A 26952-nucleotide genomic window follows, 5' to 3' on the forward strand; every position below is an offset into this window, starting at 1 on the left:
AGACATTCACGATTATTAATCCCTGCTAAAATTTCCGCGGTTACATGCCTTTGTCAAGAACGGCTGGTTCATATGTGATAAAAGTTAATCATATTCATACCAATACTTGACTTAGTACTATCAATAACAGAATCATGCTCGCATTACAAATATCAACAAAGATTAAACTTAAATTTAGGACTTAACGGCTAAATCATGAACTGTACGAACTATATATCAATACCTAAGTTTAAAATTACACTTACAATACCAACTTATACTATACTTTAAAATATGGCACTACACGGGTCCTTCCTCCGGAAAAAAAAAAATTAACATCGGAAGTCAACGTTTGATTCATTCATCTACATTTCCTAGGGACGTGTGTGCAGATGGAAAAGACTTACCAAATTTTGACTGTGAACCTCTCTATGAACTTATGTCTTTTACCTTTTGGAACTCTAGAATGAGATAAAGATTTCCCTGACCCTTCCTCCAATAAGTGGCACTTGTCGGTCCACAAGTCAAATTGTGTACCCCAGGGGGTCGCCTCTCTGTCACTGTAAACTCCCAAAACTCAGTAGGGATGTGCCCCAGCCAACCTCCTTCCTGGGCGGCAACATGGTTGTCTCACCCGGATTGACCCATACTCTTGCTGCCAGGATTGTCCCAGGGGCGCTTCCCATACATACAATCTACAAACTAATTATATACACACTTGCATCCATTCATTCTTATGCTTCCAGCTCTCCACCTAGTAACCGACGAGCACCTGTCAGGTCCTGAAGTCACTGTTCCACCCTGGACCGTGTTGACTGTATGTTGAGGGGGTTCCTAGGTTTTCCCTCGAATTAAGGCAACCTAATATTCCCAATGAACTGGGCTGTGCCCATAACCCAAACTCCTATGAACTCTAGACAAAAGATGAAACTCTTTGAACTCTTGATAGATGAAACTTCACTTGAACTCTAAACTGCACAGTCAATAGTCAGACAGTCTGACCCACTCACATTTCCCTAACCATCTCTTTACTTAATACTGCAAATACCAGCTTAAACATTCAACACTCTTCTAAGTCTCCGGGGAGGACGTCTCTCGGGGTGGCAACTATTCATTCACCGGATCAGGTTCAAAGGCCCCCTCCAGGGGTTCCAAGAGCCACTCTTCTCCGCAACAGGGATTCACCTCTCCTGCGGCCTCCTGTATCCTCTTCCCCGTGAACACATCCTCTACCACATACACACCTCTGTCCATCAACACTTCCACTACACGATGGCGTGATGTGTGTGGATTGTTTTGTTTTGAGGGGGAAGAACCTAAGGAATTTGCTATAATGGTCCACTGAGATTCACTCGTTCTTCTTGACATGTGACCCCTAATTTCCGTCAACAATTCATCTTCCACCTTATTCCTCCTCTCACCAGACCAAACCACGAAATACATAAGTTGTGTTTCCATCTCGGTATTCATTCTATTATTGCTGAAGAATAATTTCGCTCATCCCTCATGAGCATTAAAGATTACTAATTCTAGAAATATCGCGAGATTAAGTGGGCCTCCAGTGTACTGTTATTGTGGGATTCTATCTCGATTCATTTGTTACCTGTAACAATATCTATCCATCAACAGTATCTTTTCCCACAACAATATCTTATCCCACTGCTGCCACTAGTGTAATGAAGGAAATTTAGAGCCACCAGTGTAATGATGACAATTAGTCACCAGTGTAACGATCAGAATTTTAGAGATCATGGGGAAATAGGGCAGCCTGATAATATTTGAGAATTTTTGAGATTATGGGAAACGGGGTAGCGTGATATTTTCTGAGAGTACGTGAGCAGTTTAGATAGAAGCACCCTTTGCAGGCCACTCAATCTCGTCTGTGTCACTCCTTAGAGGAGAGCAAAATTTAAACCCAAAATAACTTAACCTAAGATTTACTAAGCTTTAACCTGCCCCATCCCGACCACTTTTCCACCACTGACTCCCCCCAATCCCGACCATTTTTTGATTTTTTTTTTTTTTTTTTGGCTCAAACCTCTGCTTTTGGTGAGAAACATAGAAAATTCATAGAGAAATTGCTCACCTGAGGTTTAAAATACTCGATACAGGTAGGAGTACCTCCTTAACTTGCTGGGTTTTCTAACAGGCTGGCACCAAAGAAAACGAGTTCTATCGGAGGATAACTATTTCACACAACTCATAAACGGTATCTATTTATTTACTTGGTACGAATTTATATGTAGTACGAGAGTATATTGGTTTTCAAGCAGTAATATAGGCATTATAAGCATTGTTTCACTCACTAACTCATCACCATATCTGACCTTTTTTTGCCACATTACCTGATCATCATTTCTGACTGTTTCCTCCTCTAATGCTATGTAAAGTTTGTCCTCCACATTGTCATTGATTGGGAAATCACTCTGGCCCTGAATTTCGTACCGAGGCATGACATGGCTTTACTGGCCAGGTCACTGATAACAGGTGAATTGCTGAGACAATGGCATGCAGGGGGGGGGAGGAGGTCATGCTGGGTAAGGCATTGTCCCTGCCTGGCATCTTGTAGAGGAAGGTGTCACGTCTATACGTACCAAAAATCACTTGCAAAATTGAAAATTGTGCAAATTAGGGACCTTGCAATGGATTCGCGTTTATGTACGTCGACGGGATTGGCAGTGACAAAACGTGTGGACATTAAATAACATCGACGGGACGCCACGGGTTAAGAACAGAAAGACAGATTACACTTCGAACTGTGAATGAAACAAAGCAATCAAAAGATAATTAGAATATGTACGTACAGAATTATGAATTTTTACAACTTGAAATTAATACTCAAAGAATACTGATACACCTGGATATATTAATCCTGTGGTCTCAGTTGGACTCTTCGGGAAGAAACCTAAAATCTACCACCAAAGATATTCTCTTAAGACTAAACTTGTACAATAACTCAAGAATCATATACAGACTAGATACAGTAATTACATGGACAGTAATCAAAAGGACCGTAATCAAATGGACCAGCCGATAAGCACTTTGATTGCATGAACTAAGAAAAAGGGGAGGGTGTGTGAATTAGTGTTAAAGGTTAGGCAGTGGCTTGAACACATGATCTGTGAATGATGGAGAGAGGAACGGCGATCTCATTATTCTGTACAAGTAGGACCAGAGGAAATATCACCAATTTAACTCACTAATGTATATGAGGGCACTCATTACATGGTGAGAAAGGGTTGGGAGGGCGGGTATGAGAGTTCGAGCACTAACCAGTGAACGATGGTGAAAGGAACAGCGATCTCATTGTTTAGCATCACTCTCTACCTTTTTATACTCGTCCATTACAGTATTCAGAAATCAGCTAAAACTTTAACTGATTACTTTGTAACATTATTGCTTCTACTACGCTTTGCAGAAGAATACGTTTGCACGCGACATATATAGGAAAAATGACTTAGGATGTTTATTTTTTTTTTTTGTAATAGGCGTTCAGGAACTTTAATTATCTATATATCTATTGCCAGACGTTTCAAACCCGTTTGGGGTGGCCACAAACAAATCGCCTCTACGTCGCCCTGTCCCCCGGCATTTCACTGCCCTGCTCCTAAGTCACACCCCCCTCTCTCATATACCTCTCCACCCCATCCCTCCATCTCATCTTCGGCCTCCCCCTCCCTCTTCCCCCCTCCACCTCACTCACATACACTCTCTTCGTCAGTCTTTCACCCTCCATCCTCTCCACATGGCCAAACCACCTCGGTGTGTTCCTCATAACGCTTCCTATCACATCCATATCCACACCACAACGGTCCTTTATATCCTCATTTGTCAGCCTGTCTCTCCATGTCACTCCACAGGCTCCTCTTAAATAACTCATTTCCACTGCTCTCACTCTTGACTTGTGTCCTTCCAACAACGTCCAAGCTTCACTTCCATACGTTGGAGTTGGTATCACAATACTATCATGTAGTAACTTTTTCACTTCCATGCTCACTTCCCTGTGTCTTATCACTGCTTTCAAAGAACCAGCAACCTTTCTTCCCTGCTGTACCCTTTCAAGCTCTTCACCCTCCAAACCTCCATCCTTACTCATCACACTACCCAAATACTTAAACGTACTCACATTTTCCAATTCCTCACCATCCAACCTCGCTGTACATTCACTGACTTTTCCTCTCTCAAAGACCATCACTTTAATTATAACGAAACCAAATCAATTAGAAATCCAAACAACTTATTTCCATGCCAGTTTCATGTGCCTATGTGACTGACAACACAACGACAATAATATGAATTTCGTGCTTCACAAATGACTATCATCAACAATAATATCTCAGATAACTCTCAATTGTCCACTGCATAGTTCAAAAGGCGAATACTATTAACTTCAGCATATAAATCTCTAGATCAGAGTATGAAGTGAGACATCCGCGATTATTAACCCCTACTAAAATTTTCGCAGTTACAGGCCTTTGTCAGTAACGGCTGGTTCATATGTAATAAAAGTTAATCATATTCACACCAATACTTGACTTAGTACTATCAATAACAGAATCATGCTCGCATTACGAATATCAACTAAGACTAAACTTAAATTTAGGACTTAACGGCTAAATTATATGAACTGCACGAAATCATATTTCAATACCTAAGCTTAAAATTACACTTACAATACTAACTTAAACTATGCTTAAAATTATGGCACTACATCTGGTCCTGCAGTACCAGGTGGTCCCATGGAGCTTGTGTGCAGGGTAGTGATACCATGTATATGGATGCTTGTATAACTGCAGATATAACTAGAAGCCATCTCACAATGATCTCACCACCCGCGTGGACAAAATGTTTTTCCTTGGCACATAATTTTACACCTCCATTTTTAATTTGGCTCAAATTCAAGATGCAAAACACACAAACAAAGCCAGCTAGCCAGTCTCACAGCTGAAAACATTACCACTCCACTCGCTTCGCGATGCAGGTGATAAGCGAGCTGAGTGGTAATGTTTTCAGTAGTGAGGTTGGTTGGCTGGCTTTGTTTATGAGTGGGTAAACAAGATATCTCATGAACGGCTTGAGTTATCAACATGAACCTTTCAGGGTGTCAAGATATGGCCAAAATCTTGGACGAGTTCAAAAATGGGCTCTCGGGGTAAAGCCCAAGGTCACCAAAGGTCAACTAATAGACCTTTGGCAGCCATTGATTCTCATTATGATTAATTCTGTGACTTTGAGCAATGACCTTCAAAACCCAGTGATCGTTGAAACTCAACAGTCTTCTCAAAGTACTGTGTGAGAGTTTGATATTTTTTAAAATGAAAACGTAGAGTGATAATGTCCGTCATTGTATATAAAAACTGTAGTGTGAAAAGGAAAACTATACTACTCAAGAAGTACCAGCTTACTGACTGACAGTACTGTACAGCAAGCAAAGGACACTGAGCAAGAGAGAGAGAGAGAGAGAGAGAGAGAGAGAGAGCACCGGGTACTGACTGACTGAGAAATTTTTTCAGTGAGATAGCAGAGCACCCACAACAGATAATGATTTATATTTAAAGAGTAAACTTTACCTTAAACTGATTACTGCCTGTCACTTCAGGCGGCGAGAGCGGCATTGGGCGTGCATGCTGTCAGGTGCTGGCCAGGGAGGGCGCCCAGGTGGTGGTCACTGATATCAACCTTCAGGCGGCCAAACACACCCTCACTCTCCTGCCTGGTGAGTCACTCTCCTGCCTGGTGAGTCACTCTCCTGCCTGGTGAGTCACTCCCATGCCTGGTGAGTCACTCTCCTGCCTGGTGAGTCACTCTCCTCCCTGGTGAGTCACTCCCATGCCTGGTGAGTCATTCTACTGCCTGGTGAGTCACTCTACTGCCTGGTGAGTCACTCTCCTGTCCATTGCGTCACAGACTAGCCAGAGGTAAAGTTATGTTTGCATGATGCGCCGTTGTGTTCAGTGTAATACCAACGAGAAAATGGTCAGTATAAGAAAAATTCTGCTGACATCTCTCTCTCTCTCTCTCTCTCTCTCTCTCTCTCTCTCTCTCTCTCTCTCTTCATCGATCAAACTATCAATATAAACACATATATGAACAAACAAATTTTATTTATAGATAAATAGACAGATATAGATATAAATAGATAGTTAGATATAGATATAGAGAGATAGATAGACAGAGATAAAGATAGATAGATAGATATAGATATAGATAGTTAGATGGCTTGGGATAATGGTGGAATTCCAGAAGAGTGGAAAAATGGAGTGATTATAAAAATACCAAAAAAGGGAGATTTAAGTGTGTGTGGCAATTGGAGGGGGATAACTTTGACACCTGTAGTTGCAAAAGTCTTTTCCAAAATCTTGTTAAACAGAATAGAGCCAGTAACTGATAAAATTTTAAGAGAAGAACAAGCGGGATTTAGAAAGGGTCGAGGTTGTAATGATCAGATTTTTATTGTAAGGCATCTAATGCAACAAGCTAATGTGATGAAAATGCCACTTAGTATGTGTTTTGTGGATTTTGAAAAGGCGTTTGATAGTGTTTCACGTGGAGCTATGTTGAAAATTATGAGATTCTATGGTATACCAGAAAAGTTTATAAATATTATTAGACGCCTGCATGAAGGTACTTTTTGTAAGATAATGGTGGGTGGTTCTTTGAGTGATCCATTTCAAGTTAGGTCAGGAGTGATTCAAGGAGGAGTTCTTTCGCCATTGTTGTTTGTTTTGGTTATGGATTATGTTATGAAAAAGGTTGTAAGGAGAACAGGTGCAGGAATTAACTGGAAAGAAAATAAGAAGCTGATGGATTTGGACTATGCTGATGATATTGTACTGATTTGCGGAAGTATTTACGAGATGCAGAGGGTGCTTGATTGTCTGATGGAGAAAGGAGAAAAAGTGGGATTGGTAATAAATTGTGGAAAGACTGAAATTATTAATATGAACTTGGAGAACCAAATCGATTGTGTAATTGGGAATAATGTTGTGAAGAATGTAGAAAACTTTAAATATCTGGGAACGATTGTATCATCTAATGGATCATTAAACAATGAAATTGACGAGAGGATTAAACAGGCTTGGAGAGCTGTTGGAATATTGAAATCTGTTTGGAATAATAATATGCTTTCGGTACATACTAAAGTGAAAATTTACAAGTCCATGGTTAGACCAATTTTAATTTACGGGCATGAGTTATGGTACAGTACAATTGCAACGGATCAGAAAGTATTAGGATTTGAGGATAAAATACTGAGATGGTTTCTTGGGGTAAAGTGGCAAGACAGAGTTACAAATGCAAGAGTAAGGGATACCTGAACGAGATGGCAAGAGACAAATATTGGTGGAGAGAGTTCATTGAGGCCCTATGCATCCCATGGGGTGCCACAGGAAATGATTGATTGATTGATTGATTTACCTAGAGAGAGAGAGAGAGAGAGAGAGAGAGAGAGAGTAAATTAACCTGTTGTCTCTGGAAGGAGGTATAGAGAATTAGACAGCGTTATGCTGGCGCAATCCTAGTTCCTTTGGGTTCTAGAGTACACACAACACACTTCCAGTACACTCTAGCAGTATAAGGTAGACACACAAACTCAGGATGGCTATACTACAGATTTATTATATTTCTTAACCCGTCACGTCCCGAGGTTTTCTGCACCTCCGACATCCCCCAGTCCCGAGGTATTTTCGATTTTTTTTTTTTTTTGGCTAAAACCTTCGCTTTTGGTGAGAAACATCGAAAATTCATAGAGAAATCGCTCACCTGAGGTTTAAAGTGCCCAGTCCAGGTAGGAGTTCCTCCTTACCTGAGTGGGTTTTCTAACATGCTGGCACCAAAGAAAACGAGTTCTATGGGAGGGTAACTATTTTATCCACTCATAAACGGTATTTATTTATTTACTTGGTACGAATGTATATGTAGTATGTGAGTATATTGGTTTTCAAGCAGTAATAATGGCATTATAAGCATTGTTTCACTCACTAACTAATCACCATACCTGACCTTTTTTTGCCACATTACCTGATCATTATTTCTGACTGTTTCTTCTTCTAATGCTATGTAAACATTGTCCTCCACATTGTCATCGATTGGGGAATCACTCTGGCCCTGTATATCTTTACTAGGCAGGTCACTGGTAACAGGTCCTTTGCCAAGACAATGGCATGAGGGGGGGAGGGGGGAGGTTATGCAGTGTAAGGCATTGTCCCTGCTTGGCATCTTGTAGAGGAATAGAGGAAGGTGTCCCGTGTATACCTACGAAAAATCACATGCGAAAATTGAAAATTGTGCAAATTAGGGACCTTGCAATTGCACAACGTACTGGTACGTTGCTGGGACTGGCAAATGCAAATCGTTGCAACGTACCCATACGTCGACGGGATGGGGCGGGTTAACTCCTGATAGAACCCTGATAGGTGAAGTTGATGGCAAAAGAGGTAAATGGTCGAAGGGGGTGTTGGGTCTCAGTCTAAGGGTCTAAAGGAAGGCTGTCCCGTCGTACTGGAGGTCGCCACCAGGACTATGCACTGGAAAGCGAGGGGGCTTGGGGGGTGAGGCTAAAGATATAAAAACACAGATGCAGCACAGGGAGGCAAAACATGCATCTGCTTTGCCGCCATGTTGGAAAGGTCTATTGCACGTCGTCCGCCATGGTCTACTCTACAATTGTACCACCTTTAACTTCTCTGAAGTGTCACAGTTACACTAACAAGCGAACAGTTGGCACCAGACAACAATTTCATAAAATAAAATCAATACAAGCGTCATACAGCCCTGCATTGCTCAGACTGATGCATGCAGACGTGCAGTACTTCCACACTGAGTTTAGTTATAATATAAACAAACTAGTCAGTGTGAATAACAGGTAACCTTATATAACGTCTGACAGTATCACAATGCATTAAATCCCTTTTTCACTATGGTAATCAGCGTACAGTTCTCAGATTCTTATGTACTGAGCCACGTAGGATGAAGGTCAAGAAAGCTCTCACCACCTCACTATCGTTTGTTCTTGCAGTTTTTTGTTGGGATGGCATTGTGTATGCATTATGCAAGCAAAATCAGAGTATGGTGAATATGTTAGAAATGTATTTACTCCAGAAAAGAAACTTTGGATCACAGTAGTGTATTTTCTGGTGAAATGACTACCCTAAAACGACCAAACCATCTATGAACCTAACAATCTCAGAGGTTCCGCATTTCCAAGGTCATTTGGGGACATGTAGTTTTATGTATATTTCAGTTCATAAGATTCTAGCTATTAAAAATTCAAGCCTTTAAAATCTCAGTGAAATTTTCTGCAAAAATTTTCACTCCCCACCTCCCCTCCCAAAAAAACTGTCTGGGAATTATCTTCCCAAGTTCTGATACTTCTTGCACCTTTGTTTTCCCTTATAATCTGATATATTATTCATGATACTGCCACACTAATTGAGTGGCAAGGGCTTTCTTGAATTTAACAGTTTTCACTGGGTGTTTCCTTGCTTCATCATGTCCTTGTAAGCTGTAAACTGTAACACTCCCTGAATTTCGTTACACACACACACATACACACACACACACACACACATTATATATATATATACATATATATATATATATATATATATATATATATATATATATATATATATATATATATATATATTTTTTTTTTTTTTTTCATAAATAAATGGTATAGTCCATATTTTTACTGTGGTGGCATATAATTTTCATATGTTCACAATCTTTCTTTTATTTCTTTATCAAACACCATTTCAATTATATCATTCAACTTCCTGAACATGTTAGGTTTGTCATGAGTCACAGTATGTTGCAGGGAGATTTTAGCATTAAATTCAATGCAGATGGCTCAGAAGCACATGTTGCACGTTGTTGTTAATGTTAATAGCTTTGTTGATGTGCTTGTGGCAAACAGGAGCCAGGTAAGAAAAGGTGCATTTAATATTACTTTAGAATATTTTATGAGCTTTAAAATAAGCCGTCACATAAGGCAATCCATGCAATATTAAGAATGTTATGGACAGAAAACGTCAGCATCTGCTCCCTGTGCCCACTGATTCCCAGCATTATTTTCAGTCCGACGACCTTGCCAATATGGCGGCGCTATTGACGTACATCGGCCCTATGCGGTAGAGTGCGATGCGGCATCTATGTGTGTGTGTGTATTCGTTTTCGTTTTCGTTTTTAAAGGCTCCAACATGCTTGCTTGTGTCGGCCTTGGTCACCTAATGGCGGCTCTCCACGCTGCACGATCCATTGCAGCCTCCCTGTTCAGTCCCTTAATCCTGAAGTCACACTTAATGACCTCGTCCCATGTCTTGATCGGTCTACCCCTCATAACCCCACCCCCAATATTAACACTTCTCACCTTCCTCATCCAGTTATCATCCCCCCTCCTCTCCACATGTCCAAACCATCTCAATTTACCTCTCCTCATCACAACACCAATACACTCTAGTCACAACATACCTCTCAACTCTTCCATCGTAAACCCAGCCCCTCCAGGCCTTGGACGCAGGGACGCACTGCACATCCACCTAATCATTGTCATTTCTGTACGTCTGAGCTGGCGAATATCTTCCTCCTTCACTGCCCAGGTCTCACTGCCATATAGCATTACACTCCTAACACATGCTGCATAGAAAGACCCCTTAGCACGTAGGGAGAGTCCTCTCAATGTCAGGAGAGGCAAGAGCTCCCTGAACTTATATATATATATATATATATATTGATATACAGTATATATATGAGGGAAGAGAATGCCCATGCACCACCTTGTCGAAAATTGAGATAATGCTATCCCACTGTCCCTCAGAGTATGTACTTTCATGTGGACTTGGTGGATGTGATGTATGACCCAAGAAATGAGGGCGAAAACCCATAGAGAAAACATTGGGTTTACATCGCCACCCTTTATCAAGCGCTTTTCGCCACTATGTTGTATTTTTTATTGCAGCAGCCACTGTATTCATAAATAAGATTATTAATGTAAAACATCATTAGTCCTAGTATTATTGGTGTTATTTTGTTTGTTATTGCATGTAGTAGATGTAAAGTGTCTATTGTTCACATAAAAAAACAAAACAACGAGGACAAGGTGAAAAAAAATGCTTTGTATTGATAATTTTTTTGAAAAATTTATAAAACTTACTTTTTATAACAACCAGGCAAATTCATAACCAACCACTCTACAGACATTCTACTTCATCTTACAACATTAAGGAACTCACTAGCTATTGGCCTGCGGTACTAGTTTATGCATAAAAGTAGTAGCATTGTATGCTAATATGTCGATTTTTTGTTTTTTTTGTGTGTGTGTTTTTTCCGGGTAAAAACAATAGTACTTTTACTAAAAAGTTTTTTGATAAAGTAGAGACAGTCAGCTTTAAAGTGATGTAAACTCCATTATCCTAGGTATAATAATTTTGGCGGTATCGTTCTTCAAAGTTGTAAAAACTTTAAACGCGATTTCTGCCACTTTTAAAAAATGGCGCATGGGTATGTATGTATGTATGTATGTATGTATGTATCTATCTATCTATATGGAAATGAATGGATCTTGAATTTCGATCTCTGTTTTATTTTTTATTTTTATCTTGGAAGGAACAGTTTGCAGGCTTCTGACCTTTGGTTCCTTCTTCCTTGCATATATATATATATATATATACGGGCGAGGCTATGTCTGTCCGTGTGGGTTTTGTCGTGTGTAGAGTAAGGTTATGATAAGGCTGGTAGGGGGAGACTACGACTTTGGTTTTGAAAGTGAGGAAACCGATCTCTTGTTCTCTCTGGTGACCTTGGGGGGACAGAAGTGAGTGTATTTTGTTCCCAGAGTGGGCACACAGGGAAGCTAGAAAGGGCCTGGGAAAGCCAAGACAGCAAGATCATATACTGACATCCCCAGGATCTCCTTTCCACGTGTGGGGGAAAAGGGACTGATAGGGCGTGAGAGGGGGAGTACAGGAAGGGGATCCACTCTGAGGGTTGAGGTATCTGGCGGTAGTCGGTCCGGGTCAGGGATACGTCGTGACTAATCTCCAAAGCTGGACCATCTTTAGTAAGTTCAGATGCCGAGGAGGATGCGCAGATCTCTACAGCCCTGAACTGCTTCTAGCAAGTTCAACAGAGGCATGTCGGGACTCCTTCATAGTGGAACTGCATCTAGCAAACTCAGAGGTCGAGTAGGGACTTGGGACTTCTTTGTGGCTGAACTGCATCTAGCAAGTTCAGAGGCCGAAGAGGGATGTTGGGACACCTGCGTGGCTGAACCACATCTAGCAAGTTCAGAGGCTGAGAAGGGATGGAGGAACTTCTTTGTAGGTGAACCGTGTCTAGCAAGTTCAGAAGCCGAACCGCATCTAGCAAGTTCAGAGGTCAAACTGCATCTAGCAAGTTCAGTGGGTATATCACGTCTAGCCAATGTACCAGGGTCACATCTAGCTAACCCAGTATCAGAGATGCATCTAGCCTTCCCTGTAGTGCCACTCCTAGCAAGCACTGGATCAAAGAGCTCTGGTCACTGGCAGTACTTGGGACTTGGGCTGTGATGGCGAGTGGGCTGTAACTCAGGGCTAGAGGGTCTGCCAGTGACTGTGCATGTGTGCTTTCTGTGCCCCTCTTGCTCGGACGTTTGTACTGTAGCCATCCTGGCAGTAGGACCTGACTGCCAGTGGTGGTTTTCTGTGGAGTGCTGGTTTTCTGGGGCCGTAGCTGGAGCAGGGACTTAGGTAAGTGATCTTGTCCCAGGCACTATACTACCCTCACCGTTTTTTAAGCCACATCCTCATGGCAGGAGGTTGAATACTTATTTCTCACTGGTGACTGTGGTTGGTTTGATGTTCTTCAAGGTGTGGTACCAGGCTGTTTATCGGTTGTCTGGCTTCATTGTAAGGTCCCTGACGAGGATAAGAGAGCATGGGTGAGGGTAGGTTGCAAGTACACGCAATAGGTGTTGGGGCTTTTGGATTCTCTTCGTGTGTCTGGTGTAGGGGACCTGAAGGTGTAGGGGACAATCATGGCAACGTGAGTTGGATGTGGTTGGAGAGAGGAGATGGCAGCGATGGTGTTGGCTGCAAGGGTGGCAGGAAGACGAATGGTGACCTTTGATGTGGGGTCAGGCTTGAAGTTGGGCGGTGCAGACACAGGAGTAGCAGTGGGATGGGTGTTGGTTGGAGTAGGGATTGGTGGGGTGGAATTTGTGTTTGTCAGTGACTTTATTGCATGATGTTGCTGTGCTGTGGGGTGAGTTTGGTTGGTGGCCGGGGTTGGACTTGGTGCAGGGGGTGGTGTGACAGGATTTGATGATAGTTGGGGCTATATCTATTAGGTGGTCATGTTGGTGGGCTGATCTTGTGAAGACAGGATGCAGCTTCCCTTGTTGGCCAGGTGCAAGAAGGAGGATGAGGAGCTAGTGGATGATTTAGTGCTGTGAGATGATGGATATGAAGCTGGGCAAGGTTGTGTGGATGGTTGTGGTAAGGTTGATGGTGTGCTGGGGATGGGAGATGGATGAGAATGTGAATGTGAAAGTGCACAGTGGGGTGGGGTGGTGAGTCTGGGTGGGTAGAATTGGATGAGGGGGAGGGGGGGTGAGGAGAATGGTTGTCAGTCAGGGGATTGTGGGGCGGGCAGGCTGGGTGGTGATGAGGTGGGCGATGGGTGTTAGTCAGGGGATTGTGGGGTAGACAGGCTGGGTGGTGATGATGTGGGGGATAGGCGCCGGTCAGGGGATTGTGGGGTGGGCGGACTGGGTGGTGACGATGAGGGTGAGGTTTGGGGAGATGAGGATGGCTGACTTGTTGCCATATTGGGTGGAGATGGGAGGGGATAGAAGTTCAGGGGGGACGTGGGGAAGACTAGATAATGGGTTGGGAGAAGCTGAACAACTGTGGTTGTGGGCGACTTGGAGTGATCGAAGATAGGGTTTTGGTTTCTTTGATCTCGGTTTTGGTTTGGTCGGTCTCGAAGGGTTTGTATCATCTGACATGTCGGTTGCGGCATACCCTAGCTTCGCCATGAAAATCAGTGATGACCTGGTAACAATTTGGCACCTTCATGATTTCAAAAGGACATAGAAACTTTGTCTGGAGTCTGTGGCTGAGGGATAATCTAGCAACCAAGACTTGTTGACCCACTCATTACGGATTGTCGGGAGTGGTTTCATCCTTCTGCAGGTCTTGGTAGTGTTGCATGTGACGGAGCCGGTTCTTGAGGTGAGAGAGTGGGTCTGGTGTGGATGGCCTGGTTGGTAGTGGCTGGGCCAAGTACCTTAACGGAATTAGCAGTGGGAACTCACCAAAAACGCATTTGTGGTGCATGATGCCATCTTTCCTATGGCAGGTGTTCATGCATTATTGTAGGATTGTCACTTGGGAAGGCCTGTCTTCTGTGTTGAGCATGACCAGCCTGGTTCTGTATTGATTGGCGAGGCTTCAATGGCTTCTTTCTCATATGGAAATTCCCCTGAGGATGGTAAGGGGACGAGGTGGAGATGCAGTCAAATAGCTTGAATAACTGTTCCCAAACTTGTCCAGAGAACTATGGGGCATTGTCAGAATGGAGTGCATGCAGAAGGCCAAAGTAGGGGAAGTACGTAATTAGGGCTTCATCGATGGCTGTGGCGGAGTGTGCCTTAGCTGGGCAGGCGATTATGAACTTGGAGTAGCCTACATGTCTACAAAAGTGATGATGAATCAGATCACTGATTTGGACGGGAGAGGCCCCATCACGTCCAATGCCAGCAGCTGCTACAGTTTGGTGGCAGTAAGATGCCCCATAGTCCTGGGGTCCTGGAAATGTCTTTCCCTAAGGTGCAGGCCCTGCAGGCTTCAACTACTCGCCTGGTGACATTCGATGGCTGAGGCATGCAGTAGATGTCCGTGAAAACCAGAAGCAGTTATTGGTGGCCAAGGTGGTTTGTGTTACTGAAGTGTAGATGGATCATAACGTTCTTCACCTCCATGGGGTCTATGACGTTGTGGCCTGAAGGGTATAGAGGTGGTCCCCTGTATGTTCTAACTTTGTGAAGATGCTGGGAGGCATCCGCTTTGGTTTTTCTCTAGTTTCCCATTGCTGCAGTAGGGTGTTCTCTGAAACACTGCAACACATTTTCTGTGGTTCAGTGAGTGATTTGGTTCAGTAAGTGATTTCAGGGGGAGTTTCGACAAGGCATCCGCGTTGGTATGGAATTTGTCTGGGCAGTACACGATGTCAAAGTTGAATTCTTCCAGTGCTTCTCACCACTGGACTAAGACAGTGTTGGTTGTGTGTGACCTCTGCATTCATTGCAGGGACTGGTGGTCCATGGTGATCATTAGTGGGGTCCCTAAGATGTATGACCAGATGTGCTTCTGTGCCCAATCCATTTTGAGGCATTCACGTTTTGTGGCAGTGTAATTTGCTTCAGAAGGGTTCAGGGTCCTGCTTGCACAAGCAGTGATGTGCTCTTTCCGTTCCCTAATTTGAGTGAGGACAGCGCCAACCAGGGAGACGTTGGTATACAGCCTAAAGGTTGCATGTAATTGGAGAAGGCAACTATGGATGCTGTAGTGAGGTGGTGTTTGAGTTTTTTGAAGACCTTGGTTCTGGGGGTAGTCCACTGGAAGGCCTCATTCTTCTTTGTCATATCATGGAGTGGCTTGGCAACAGTAGTGAAGTTCTTGATGAAGCATCTTAGTAGGAGGCCAGGCCAAGGAAGGCATGGACTCCTTTGACATTGGAAGGTAGGGTGAGCTCCGCAATGGCCTAGAGCTTGTCAGGGTCCAGGGCGATTCTCTCATGGGAGATAATATGGCCAAGGAATGTGACTGATCCTTGGGCGGGATTGCATTTTAATGCCTTGAGCCTGAGACCAGCTGCTTGAATATGGTGCAGCACTTGCCCTAAGCATTGGAGATGCACCTTCCAGGTTCATCTGAATATGATTATATCATTTAGGTAGGCCAAACAAGTTTCCCAAGTTAATCCTTTGTAGGACGAAGTCCATCAACCTGAAGAAGGTGATTGGTCCATTGCAGAGGCTGAAATGGAGGACATTAAACTCATACAGTCATCTGCCGCTGGTTGAGAAGGCCATCTTCTGTGGATGTTCTTCTTGAATGGGTACTAGCCAGTAGCAAGAATGAATATCCAAAGCGGAGAACCATCTAGCACCCTATAGTGAATCAAAAGTGTAGTCGATTTGAGGTAGGGGTGGGGCATCTTTGATTGTCATGTTGTTGAGTTGTCGATAGTCATCACAAAATCTTGTGGATCCGTCCTTTCTTTTTTTTTTACCAGAATTATGGGAGAAGACCAAGGGCTGGTTGAGGGCGTACTCAGCATATCCTGAACTTATCTGCCTTCTTCTTGCTGCTGCACTGGATTTTTCCGGCACGATGGCTAGTGTATGGGTGACCCTGTAGTGTGCATTAGGCAATGTAGTACCTCGATCTGGCCCAGATCTCTTGGGTGTGAGGTGAATACGTCTTGGTAGCAAAGGAGCAGCTGTTCTAGGTTTTGTTGGTGCTGTGGTGAGAGGGGATTTGTGGTAGGGTGGGAGTGTCGGTAGAACTTGAGGGTTTAAGGGGGGTATCAAACATTTCCAGCCCTCCCATGACCAAGCCTTTGGGAAGTGTAAGGGATTCATTCGAGATGGCGATCCTGAGGGCATTGAGGTGGGGAGGGGAACTATCGCCGGGGAGATGAGGCAACTGGTGACAAAGGGCAGCTCTACAGTACATGCGGGGAGAGCATCAGCAGGTGCTGGGCCAAGGTCCCCAGCAGCACCCAGGCTTGGTGTTGGGGTAGGACAGTGGTCTTTTTCTGTGACATTCTGCACAGCGGTGTGCAGGCCGACAGTGGGGTTGTGGGCCCAAAACCAGAGGCACTGGTGCTGGCAGTCAATAGTGGCTCCTAACTTTTGTAGCAAATCCAGCCCAACATAACCACCATGAGCTGTGCACTTCTAGTCGAACACAATGAATGGGTGGTTGGTGTACAGTAAAGTGACGGCTCTGGGATGGACACTGAGAGGGGAAGGGTTTCGCCCTTCAGGGCCAATCATTCATCTCCTGCCCCAATGAGGTCAGTTGACAAGGCTTGAAGGGTTTTGAAGGTTGCCTGATATTTCTTATAGAAGTGATTGTTTATAGGCAAGAATGTGCAGCACGCATATTCATTAGGAGCCTCACGGGTGTATACAGGCGTTTTGAGCTTGGTGTTAGTTGCCCCTCCCAGAGCCAGAGGTGACAGTGGGTGGGAACCTAAAAATCCAGCCCAGCTTCTGAGGACCCTGTTTCTTCCCATTGCCCATCTACTTCATCATAGGCGGATTCTGCAGTGGCCTCTTCCTCTGGATCCAATCCTGTATTGTCTACATTGTTGGCAGCACGACACTGGAAGGGATGGGGCTTCTGTGGTGGAACCTAGCAGTTGGACTGGGTGTGCTGAGCTTTAACTTGCTCATGCATATCATGCAGGGTGCAGAAAGCACTGCAGGCCTTAAACTCCCATGGGTCAATCAGGATCTGGCTGTTTTGCTATGTCTGTTTTACCTGTGAGGACGGGGAGACTCTGAGTTAGAAAGGGCAGTTTTAATTTCACCAGTGTTCTGGCAATTTTGATTTCCCCAACACTCCATCCTCTGTCTCGATTGGGTAGGGACATGGCACACATTCTCAATCTGCTTTTGCTTATATGCTTGCCCCACCAGCAGTCACCAAATTGTAACGATGTCCCAGTTGAATCCCTAAGTGTTGTGTGATTGTGAAGTGTTCCCAGATGGCACTAAGTAAGAATGTATGAGGTGCGCGAATATATGCTGATTGCAGTGTTCCTTAGTCAACTGGGTGTAGACAGACATCATAAATTTCCATAAGTATGCTAACAGAGCATCCAGATCTACCTAGAATTTCACTTCATTTAACTGTGAGGGCGCGACGACCAACCCGAGGGAGGGTTGGATGCTGTCGATCACTACTTTACTGCATTGTGCCCATGTTAGGGCCGCATTGATTTTCCTTGCTACCAGGGCTGCCGACTTGCCTAGTTGAGGCAATAATACAGTGATTTTCTGTGCATCCTCTTCCTGAACCCAATCCAACTCTGGTTTGACCATTTCCATGCAAGTTTTAATGTCATATAATTTGGGGTCATACTTGGATATGGGGCTGTGGGACCTTTGGACCTGTATCATGATGTGTGTACTACCATACTACCATGTACGTGGGTGATCAAAGCTCTGCTTTGCTTTTCCTCCATATTTAGAACCACTGCTAGCCACTAGTGTTATGCTGATGCAGTCCTAGATCCTCTGGGTTCTTCTAAACTGGGAGGAATACACAAAACACACTTCCAATACTCTCTAGCAGCACAAAGTATAAGCACAAACTCAGGATAGCTATACTACAGATTTCTTATTTTTCTAAACCTCTGATACAACCGTGATAGGTGAAGTTGATGGCATAAGACAAAGGGAGGTAAATGGATAATTGGGGTGTGGGGTCTCAATCTGAGGGTCTGGAGGGAAGTTCTCCCTTCCGCCATACTGGAGGTCGCCACCAGGACTACACACTGGAAAGCTAGGAGGTCTGGGGGCTGAGGCTACTGTATGTCTGTACATGTGGGTGTTGTGGTGTGTGGAGTAAGGTAATGACAAGTCTACTAGGGGTTTTGAAGGCGAGGAACCCGATGTCTTGTTCTCTCTACGGACCTTTGGGGACAGACGTGAGTGTGTTTTGTTCCCAGGGAGGGTACACGGGAAAATTAGAAGGGACCCAGGAAAGCAGGGACAGCAAGGTCATATACTGACATCCCTGGAATCTCCTCTCCAGGTGTAGGGGAAGGGGACTGATAGGGCATGAGGGGGGGGAGTACAGGAAGGGGATCCACTCCAAGAGTTAAGGTATTTGGCGGTAGTCGGTCCGGGTCATGGATACATCGCGATTTCTCCAGAGCAGGACCACCTCTAAGAAGTTCAAATATCGAGGATGGATGCTGGGACCCCTCCGTGCCTGAACCGTGTACTGCAAGTTCAGCAGAGGCTCGTCGGAACTCCTTCGTAGTGGAACCACGTCTAGCAAGTTCAGAGTTCAAAGAATGATGTTGGAATTTCGTGGCTGAACCGCGTCTAGCAAGTTCAGAGGCTGAAGAGGGACGTTGGGTCTCCTGCATGGCTCTCTCTCTCTCTCTCTCTCTCTCTCTCTCTCTCTCTCTATGTATATATATATATATATATATATATATATATATATATATATATATATATATATATATCTGGCAACAGGCAAAGTTTCTTATTAGTTGTATTGAAGGCTATGGCTGGAAAGACCAAATACTAATAAAGAAACACATGTTAAACTGAAATGCATTTGTTTCATTCTCCTTCTGTAAATCATATTTTGCACGTGTTGCTTAGTGCAATGAATTGTTTGACAGTGTTTACTATGCTGACGACGATTTTCTTTTTTTTATCAGTGAATGTATTTAAAACCCAGGAACACAGTTTCTATATGTGCTCAGGAGTGCTCAGAATAAGTGGATAATTCTCTCTCTCTCTCTCTCTCTCTCTCTCTCTCTCTCTCTCTCTCTCTCTCTCTCTCTCATAATTCCCCAAGGGCTGTGGCCCAGGCTGCTTTCTCTGTAGCTGAATCAGAATATTAAAATAGCATATCACAAGTGGTGGAGTACGCTCATTTCTGCTTTCTTTGGTGTTGGCGTGTCCACACTTCCTCTTCTAAAGCTGGATGGTACAGTTACTTACTGCCCAAAGGAGTAGGTTGACATTTTTCCTCCTGTATTAGACAGTAAGCAGTCTAGTGAAATTCTACCTGTGCACCATTCTTGCAGTCCTGAGGTAAAACTTTCAAATTTTGCATTTAGGTCCGTTCAAGTGATATTCATTTAACTTCTCAATTGGAATCAAATGTCTTTATTATGTTCCTCTCAGCACATATAAATTTTCTATCTTGACATTCACAAAACATTTCTTTTAACTGCTGTTTGCACCTGAGAATTTTCTGGTAAGCTGGATTTTGGTGTTATTGTTACAAAAGATCTTGCCATCATCATCCAATCCTACATTGCCCCATGAGAAGCGTAGAATCCCGGGGCTAGGCAAGTTGGTCCTGACATTTAAGATGAGAGTGACCAGCCTCACTCATCCCTGAGTGGCATTACATGATCAATAAACCCCAACCACCCCTTGGAGATAAACCTTCACGGGCTCAATCCGATTGGAGCGCCAAAATTTGGTTACTGTATATAGTTACCTCGCAGCGTAGTAAATGGTTCCCTGGTGTACAGGAAACCATTTGGCTTGTCACTCAGTGTAGTCACCCACAGGCAGAAGGAAGAGGAAAGAATGAGGAAAAGAAAGACAGAGGAGGGAGTGTAAAGTCACCTGTAGGCAAAAGGAAGAGGAAAGAATGAAGGAAAGAAAGACGAGGATGGAGGGAAAGAAGGATGGAGGAGAGGAAAGGGCATACATCCAAGAGCAGCACTATATCGAGTGAGTGGATGGTGAGCGCCCCCACCTACAACAAAAAGATCTTGTAATATATCTTAATAAAGAACATAATTATGCATCATTCCCCTATCTCTGGCAGGTGGGCGGCAGCACGTGCCTGTGGCCATGGACGTGAGAGACAGGAGCAGTGTGGAGGACGCCATGAAGTCAGCCCAGGACCAGTGTGGCGCCCCGCCCTCACTGCTAGTCAACTGTGCCGGAGTTCTCACCTTCGCTCCCATCTTAGAGACTGATGACGACACCTGGCAGAAAAATATTGATGTCAACCTGACAGTACGTTGCAAGCTGTGACAACCATTTTAGTTAATAATCTTACATGACATAAAAAGTAATAGAATATGGTCAATCTATAATGAAATTGCTACCGATACATAGGCAACAAATAATGTAATAAAATCTGATCTTGAACCCTGCAGGGAATGTTCTTGGTAACCCAGGCTTTCGCAACGTCACTGCTGGAAAATGGGAAAGATTCCAAGGGTGCAATAGTGAATATTGCAAGTATTGGGGGGAAAATTGGCGGTACCAATATGAGTGGCTATACTGCAAGCAAAGGAGGTGTTATTTCACTTACCAAGACGTGTGCTGCGGAGTTGGCGAGGTAGCTAAACCATGTAGGCATGCAGACAATCGACTGATCATGGCTTCCATGTACAGTATTTGATTTAATGTTTGTAATTATTTTCCTCATATATGAATAATATATATTTTGATCATCAATACTGTGTAAATTATGGAAACTCCCTACCATTTCAGCAAAGCCATACGCGTAAACTGCGTGCTACCTGGAGTGATTGACACAGCAATGTTAGCAATCTTAAGCGAGGAGACGCGTGTGCACTTCAAGCACCTTATACCATTGGGTAGATTTGGCTACCCTGAAGGTTAGTGGAGGCGATGAGTTGGTTGGTAGGGTCATGTGAGATGCCTGGTGGCTGGATTTTTGAGGCGATAATACGTAATTAGCCGGGTGTAGACGTCTGACCCCGGGAGGAACTGTGGTTGGCAGGGGAAGTGTCAATTTTGCCCCAGGTTTCACCAGGTTATATGAACAGATTCTTTACTCCATAGTTCTGCTGTTACGCAGACTAAATAGTTTCACATGATAGAAATAGACACAAAAATAGTTGGAGAACAGAAATGCATTTTAAATTTTTTTCTAACCCAAACTGAATTATATAAAACGAATAAAGTCGAATGACTTAGAAGTTCGTATGCAACTGTTTATATTTATTTACTTTTGCTATGAATGCTCAATCAGATTAGTAAAGACAGAAAGTCCATGTAAAGAATTCACATGAATGCAACAGTATTACTAGATTTGCGGTAAAATTTAATATAAACGAAATGTGTTACCTACCGAGATGAAGGAGCCTGATGGAACCAAATCATTTGTGTGGAACCATTATTTGTTTCCCGCCCGTGACCGATATTTCCTTTGCAAACCTCCTGCTTTTTATATCAATAAAAGCAGTGACCGCCATGCACGATAACACTGTCAAAGTCACAGTAGCTGTAAACAAGAAACTACTACTACGAGAATAATTAACAATGACAATTTTCATTCTGTGTGTTCTGCTATAAGTTTTTTACATTTATTTCAGTCGATATGACATCTCATCTCTCTCTGCTGTACAGTCTATTTATTATACGAGTGATGTCCTATGCCTCCCCGACATGGGACACCCATCCTATCTAACACCCACTACAGCACCCTGCAGACTAGTCTACAGAACAACGACCCTCGCATCATTACTGGCTGAACTAAAACCACTCCCACAGCTCACTTTCTTTTTGAAACGAAAGTCCTCACTGTTAGAAAATATTTTGATATGGGAGACACAGTTCAATGCAGCAGCCTACTCTATCACATGGTACAGATGTCGTTATATAACAGGGACTCACAACACAACTAGACATATAAACTAATCACACACAAACATTACCAGACCCTCCTCAACAACATCCCACCTCCAAACATTTCAATACTAGCAATGAAGAAACGCCTACATACTCATTTCCCACGCAGGACGATACAACACCGTAGTAAGAACACTGTACTACAAGCCCTTCCTCTCAGGTTTCACCACAAACATTGGTATCATATTGACGTGATCGAATGCAACTAGCTAGATTTAGATCAGGACATCAACTAATCATCATCAGTTACAAGCTTCGATTCAGTTTGGATGGAACTAAAGACCGAACATGCCCCTCTTCTAGAATGGACCCACACAATATAACACACATAATGGAGAACATACCACACTAAGACGCAGACACAGCATCAGTGAGGTAGAGAATCAAACCCAGTGGGGCAGTTGCTTACCTGTGGTAGTAGTAGTAGTAGTTGTTCCCTAGGCAGTCTGGTCGAACAGCCCCGAGTCCCTTAGGAAGGCCATGGCCGAGACCGGGCTTTCCCACAGCGCTCTCAAAGAGTGTACAGTATGTTGTGTTGTTGGCGTAGGTGATTGTGTGCAGTGCAGTCTTCCATAATGTGCTTAATAGTATGGGGTGCTGTGTTGCATCCTGGACAGGCATCAGCGACGGAGTCATCCAGCCTCTTCTGGTAGCTTAAGAGGGCTGGATGGTGCCCACATCTCAGCCTGGCCAGGTGGACCCTGTCCTCACGAGGAAGATAGGATTCAGAAGGGTGGATGTCAGGAGGCCGTGCATGCAGCCGTGTGTTGTCTTTAAGTGACTGAATGGAGTGGCGAGTGATCTGATTGTGGATATGCTTCTGGAAGCTGGTCTTAGGTGGGCGAGGGGGGAGAGATGACAGTATTTATGTATGGTATCGTGTGCTGGGGTGATCCTTGACTTTGAGGACTTTGGTTTCTAGATGTAGGTGGTCTGTGGGTGTAGTAGCTGTGCAGCCTGTGATTATTTTTAGGGCCTTGTTCTGTATGGTCTGTAGAGTGTTGTAGTGTGTTTTGGTGAGGTTAGAAGCCCAGGTAGGGCTTGCATAATTCATCACTGAACTTATACATTGTTTGTATACTGTGGTGGTAGTTTCTTTGTTGTGTCCGAATGTTGTATGGGCAAGTGACCTCAAAGCATTGAGTCTTGGTGTTACTTTATTTATAATGTTTGTGATGCGTTGTTTAAATGACATTGATGTATTGTATGTTACACCAAGGATTTTGGGTGTGTGTGTTTGTGGTAGGGGAGTGTTGTTTATGGTGAGGTGTGGGATGTGACTGTGTTCTGCTGTCCAGTTTGTGAGAAGAGTCACTGTAGATTTGGCTGGGGCTATTTTCAGCCTGTTTGTGGTGAACCATTCGTGTAGTGTGTTGAGATAAGGTTGAATGATGTGTGCAGCTGTGTTTGCGTTTTGGTGCGTGCATGTAAGTGTTATATAATCTGCATAGGAAGCTATGTGTATCTGTGGTGTGTGGGGTGTGGGTATGTCGTGCATGTATAGGTTAAAGAGTGTAGGGGACAAAACAGATCCTTGGGGGATGCAGTTTGTGAAGTTTCTGATGTTAGAAGACTGACCGGCTTACCTGTGGTTGACGGGTCTGCTTGGCCAAGCAGACTAAGATTAAGCAGAAGATTATGTTATGAGACTTATTATAATGTAAACAAAATGGAGTAACAGTAAACTAGCAAGGTCTGTGTCCTGGTAAGGATTACTCCTGAATTACTGAGAAGACTGCAGCCAGGGGGTAGGTTAACAAATCAAATGCCATGACCTACTTTATTAAGTGGTGACAGGGTTAATAAGAATAAACACTCTGAGAGTGCAACACCCACGCCATAGAAATGGTCTAAGGCGGGACTATTTAACTTGGTCCAGTGACGTAAATCATCGACATACTGATCTTAAAATCGAACTACTTCATGCTTGCCTGACTCTGCCCTTTCACTAACTCTGGTCCTAACTGAATTGAAATTGTTTCAGTTGTTCTTATCTGTGACAGAGATCCATTACATTTTTCTCTAAATCAAATTCCTTTATCTTCGGTTTATCCCTCAATTCTTCCACTAACTTTGGTCCAAAGTGTAATTAAACTGTCCGAGTCATTGAGTGGAACATTTTACCTCGCCATCTGGCCTTGACTGTTGACTGAATGTTCTTAATATCGAACAGTTTTGTCCTTGTCTTACTGTCAACTCTTCCACCAAATTTGATATAAATCGGCTTAAATCCGTCTATGCTGACCTTGTCATCTAACCTTGAACTTTGGTCTTTCTCTGTGGCCTTTGCACTTGGATGATTGTTCTCAAAATCCAGTTCTTTCATCCCTGCCTTTCCATGAACCCTTGTAGGAGGTTTGGTGGAAATTGGACAAGAACCCCGTTAATAGATCTTACTATGAGATCCTTGTTCTACTGTTATTTTAAAAAATGGATTAACCTATTGTCTGATCCTCAACCGTTTCTCCATTCATGGCCCAAATCAAATGAATATTTTTTTTTCTTCTCACACAGATACACAAGGGTAGAACCATGACAGTCCTCTTTGCTCTCTGATCTTTGAATGATTGTTCTAAAAAACTAATCCCTCCAGTCTTGCCTTACCCTCAACTCTTCCACCAAGCTTCTTCTAAATTAGAGAAAATCTATTGAGGTTAACCCTGCCATTTGACCTTGACCTTTGACCTGTTGGTCTCCAAAAGCATTCATCTACCACTTGACTTATCATTGACTCTTCCACAGAGTTATAAAAATCAGATGTAAACTGAGTTACTGTATTTTCTTTACACACACACACACACACACACACACACACACACACACACACACACACACACACACACACACACACACACACACACACAGGTGTCACGAAAAGCATTGCATCTGTTGCAGTATCGCCCGTGCAGATGTAAAAATCTCTAATTCCATGATCTTACAAAATATATATTTATTATCCAATCCATCTCCGCTTCACAAGGATCATAGAGGTTTGGATCTAGAGTGCTCACTCCCAACATGTATGGCAAGGGTGGCCAGCGTCAGTGGTCCCTGAGTGCCATCATGTAAGCAATGAACCCAAACCACCCCTGAGTTGGAAATCTTCATGAGCACCATTGTACTGGAGTGCCTTAACTTACTAGACTGCCACACGTCCATTTCGCCATTAGTTACCACTCAAAAAAATAAAAGGTTTCCTGGGCGTCATACATAAAACTAGTAACTACAGTGCTCAGAGCGCCACATCTGATTTCTGGTGCCATTGCTTACTGTGATGTTGAGATGTTGGAACTCTAGCATAAATTTTCATAACCAGATATTTCTTTCTTACTCATCACCCTCTACATAACTTCAAGCCTCGAAAATCTCCTTTGGCAGCAGTTGACATCATGTCTTCATTTAGTCAGTCACAGGCACTGTCAGAAACTGTTCTTAGGGATCAGCAGTCAATTATAAGATGATGACAGAGCTGACATTAGGCAATGGCTTGGGCTTCTGCAGCTGAGTTAAGACATACTTACCTGCAATAGATGTGTCTCTCCTCGATTTTTCATGAAGAAATTCGTGAGTAATTAACATTTTGCAACCAAATAAGGTGTCTATCTATCTACATACCTAGGCTGCTTCTCCCAAGAAAAGGGAGGTAGCCGAGACAGGACTACACACTCCCAATTTGCCCATCACTCAAACACATTCATTCGCATCTTAGCCCCAAAGGGGAGAAGGGACAGATACTCACCGCACCACACCGCACGAGGGTCAACTGCACAGTGCAATCAATGACATCCACAACAGGACCGCACCTGACCTGATTAGCTGATCAGACCAAATGCAGGAGAATATCCCCTCAGGATGCGTCATCATTTTTATTCATTCACAATTTCTCTTCATTTATTTCTGTCATGCACATCCACTCTTCCTCGCTCAACAGGCATCCCTCTCGCATCCACCGCTCTCTTCACACTGTCCATCCATCCTATTTGTGGTCTCCCTCTCAGCCTTACACTTCTCACATCAGATCTAGTTATTTTTTTCACCAATCGCTCATTATCCATTCTCTCCATATGCCCAAACCATCGCAACACTCTCTGCTCAACTCGATCAGCCTGTGAATCTTGAGTTTGTAATATGTTAGTCTTGAGATTTGGTTCTAGTTATCGTGTAGTCGAAGGTAGGAGAAGTTGAAGATAGATACAGGGAGTTGATCTTGATTTATTATCTCCAAAGAAAAGTTTAAGTTGAGCAGTGTATGCACGAGTATTACAAAAGAGCGTAATTTACTAGCTAAGTCTCGTTGGACCCCTCTTCTTATTTTCTCTCTCCACAACCTTTCGCTTCTATGGCTAGCCCCTTTCTGACTCTCTAATCCCTTCCTTCTTTTACATGAGACCTACTGTCATGTGTACAACCCATGGGTCTGGGTTCTAGAAGCTTGTGTGTGTTTGTGCATATGTAGCATTTCCGGTGCACTTCTAACTTTCCTTCACTAAAATCTTGCATGCTCATTTCCTCTTCCCACACGTAACTTGAGTGGTGTTCCTACCTAC

At 43.5% G+C, this 26952-nt stretch overlaps 1 protein-coding gene across 1 annotated transcript in view; it reads left to right on the top strand.

The window, feature by feature from the left end:
- The window catches only part of LOC145394456 ((3R)-3-hydroxyacyl-CoA dehydrogenase-like), a 145224-nt gene that overhangs the window by 86474 nt on the left and 31798 nt on the right, over positions 1-26952 (top strand). The window contains exons 3-6 of the mRNA XM_080268315.1: positions 5579-5695; positions 20565-20758; positions 20902-21086; positions 21242-21369. Of these exons, the coding sequence (XP_080124441.1) occupies positions 5579-5695; positions 20565-20758; positions 20902-21086; positions 21242-21369 (624 nt within the window). The remainder of the gene's footprint in view (positions 1-5578; positions 5696-20564; positions 20759-20901; positions 21087-21241; positions 21370-26952) is intronic.

Source organism: Coenobita brevimanus, chromosome 27, assembly GCF_032717465.1.
Source record: "Coenobita brevimanus isolate Jiangsu-jjx chromosome 27, ASM3271746v2, whole genome shotgun sequence".
Taxonomy (NCBI): Eukaryota; Metazoa; Arthropoda; class Malacostraca; order Decapoda; family Coenobitidae; genus Coenobita; species Coenobita brevimanus.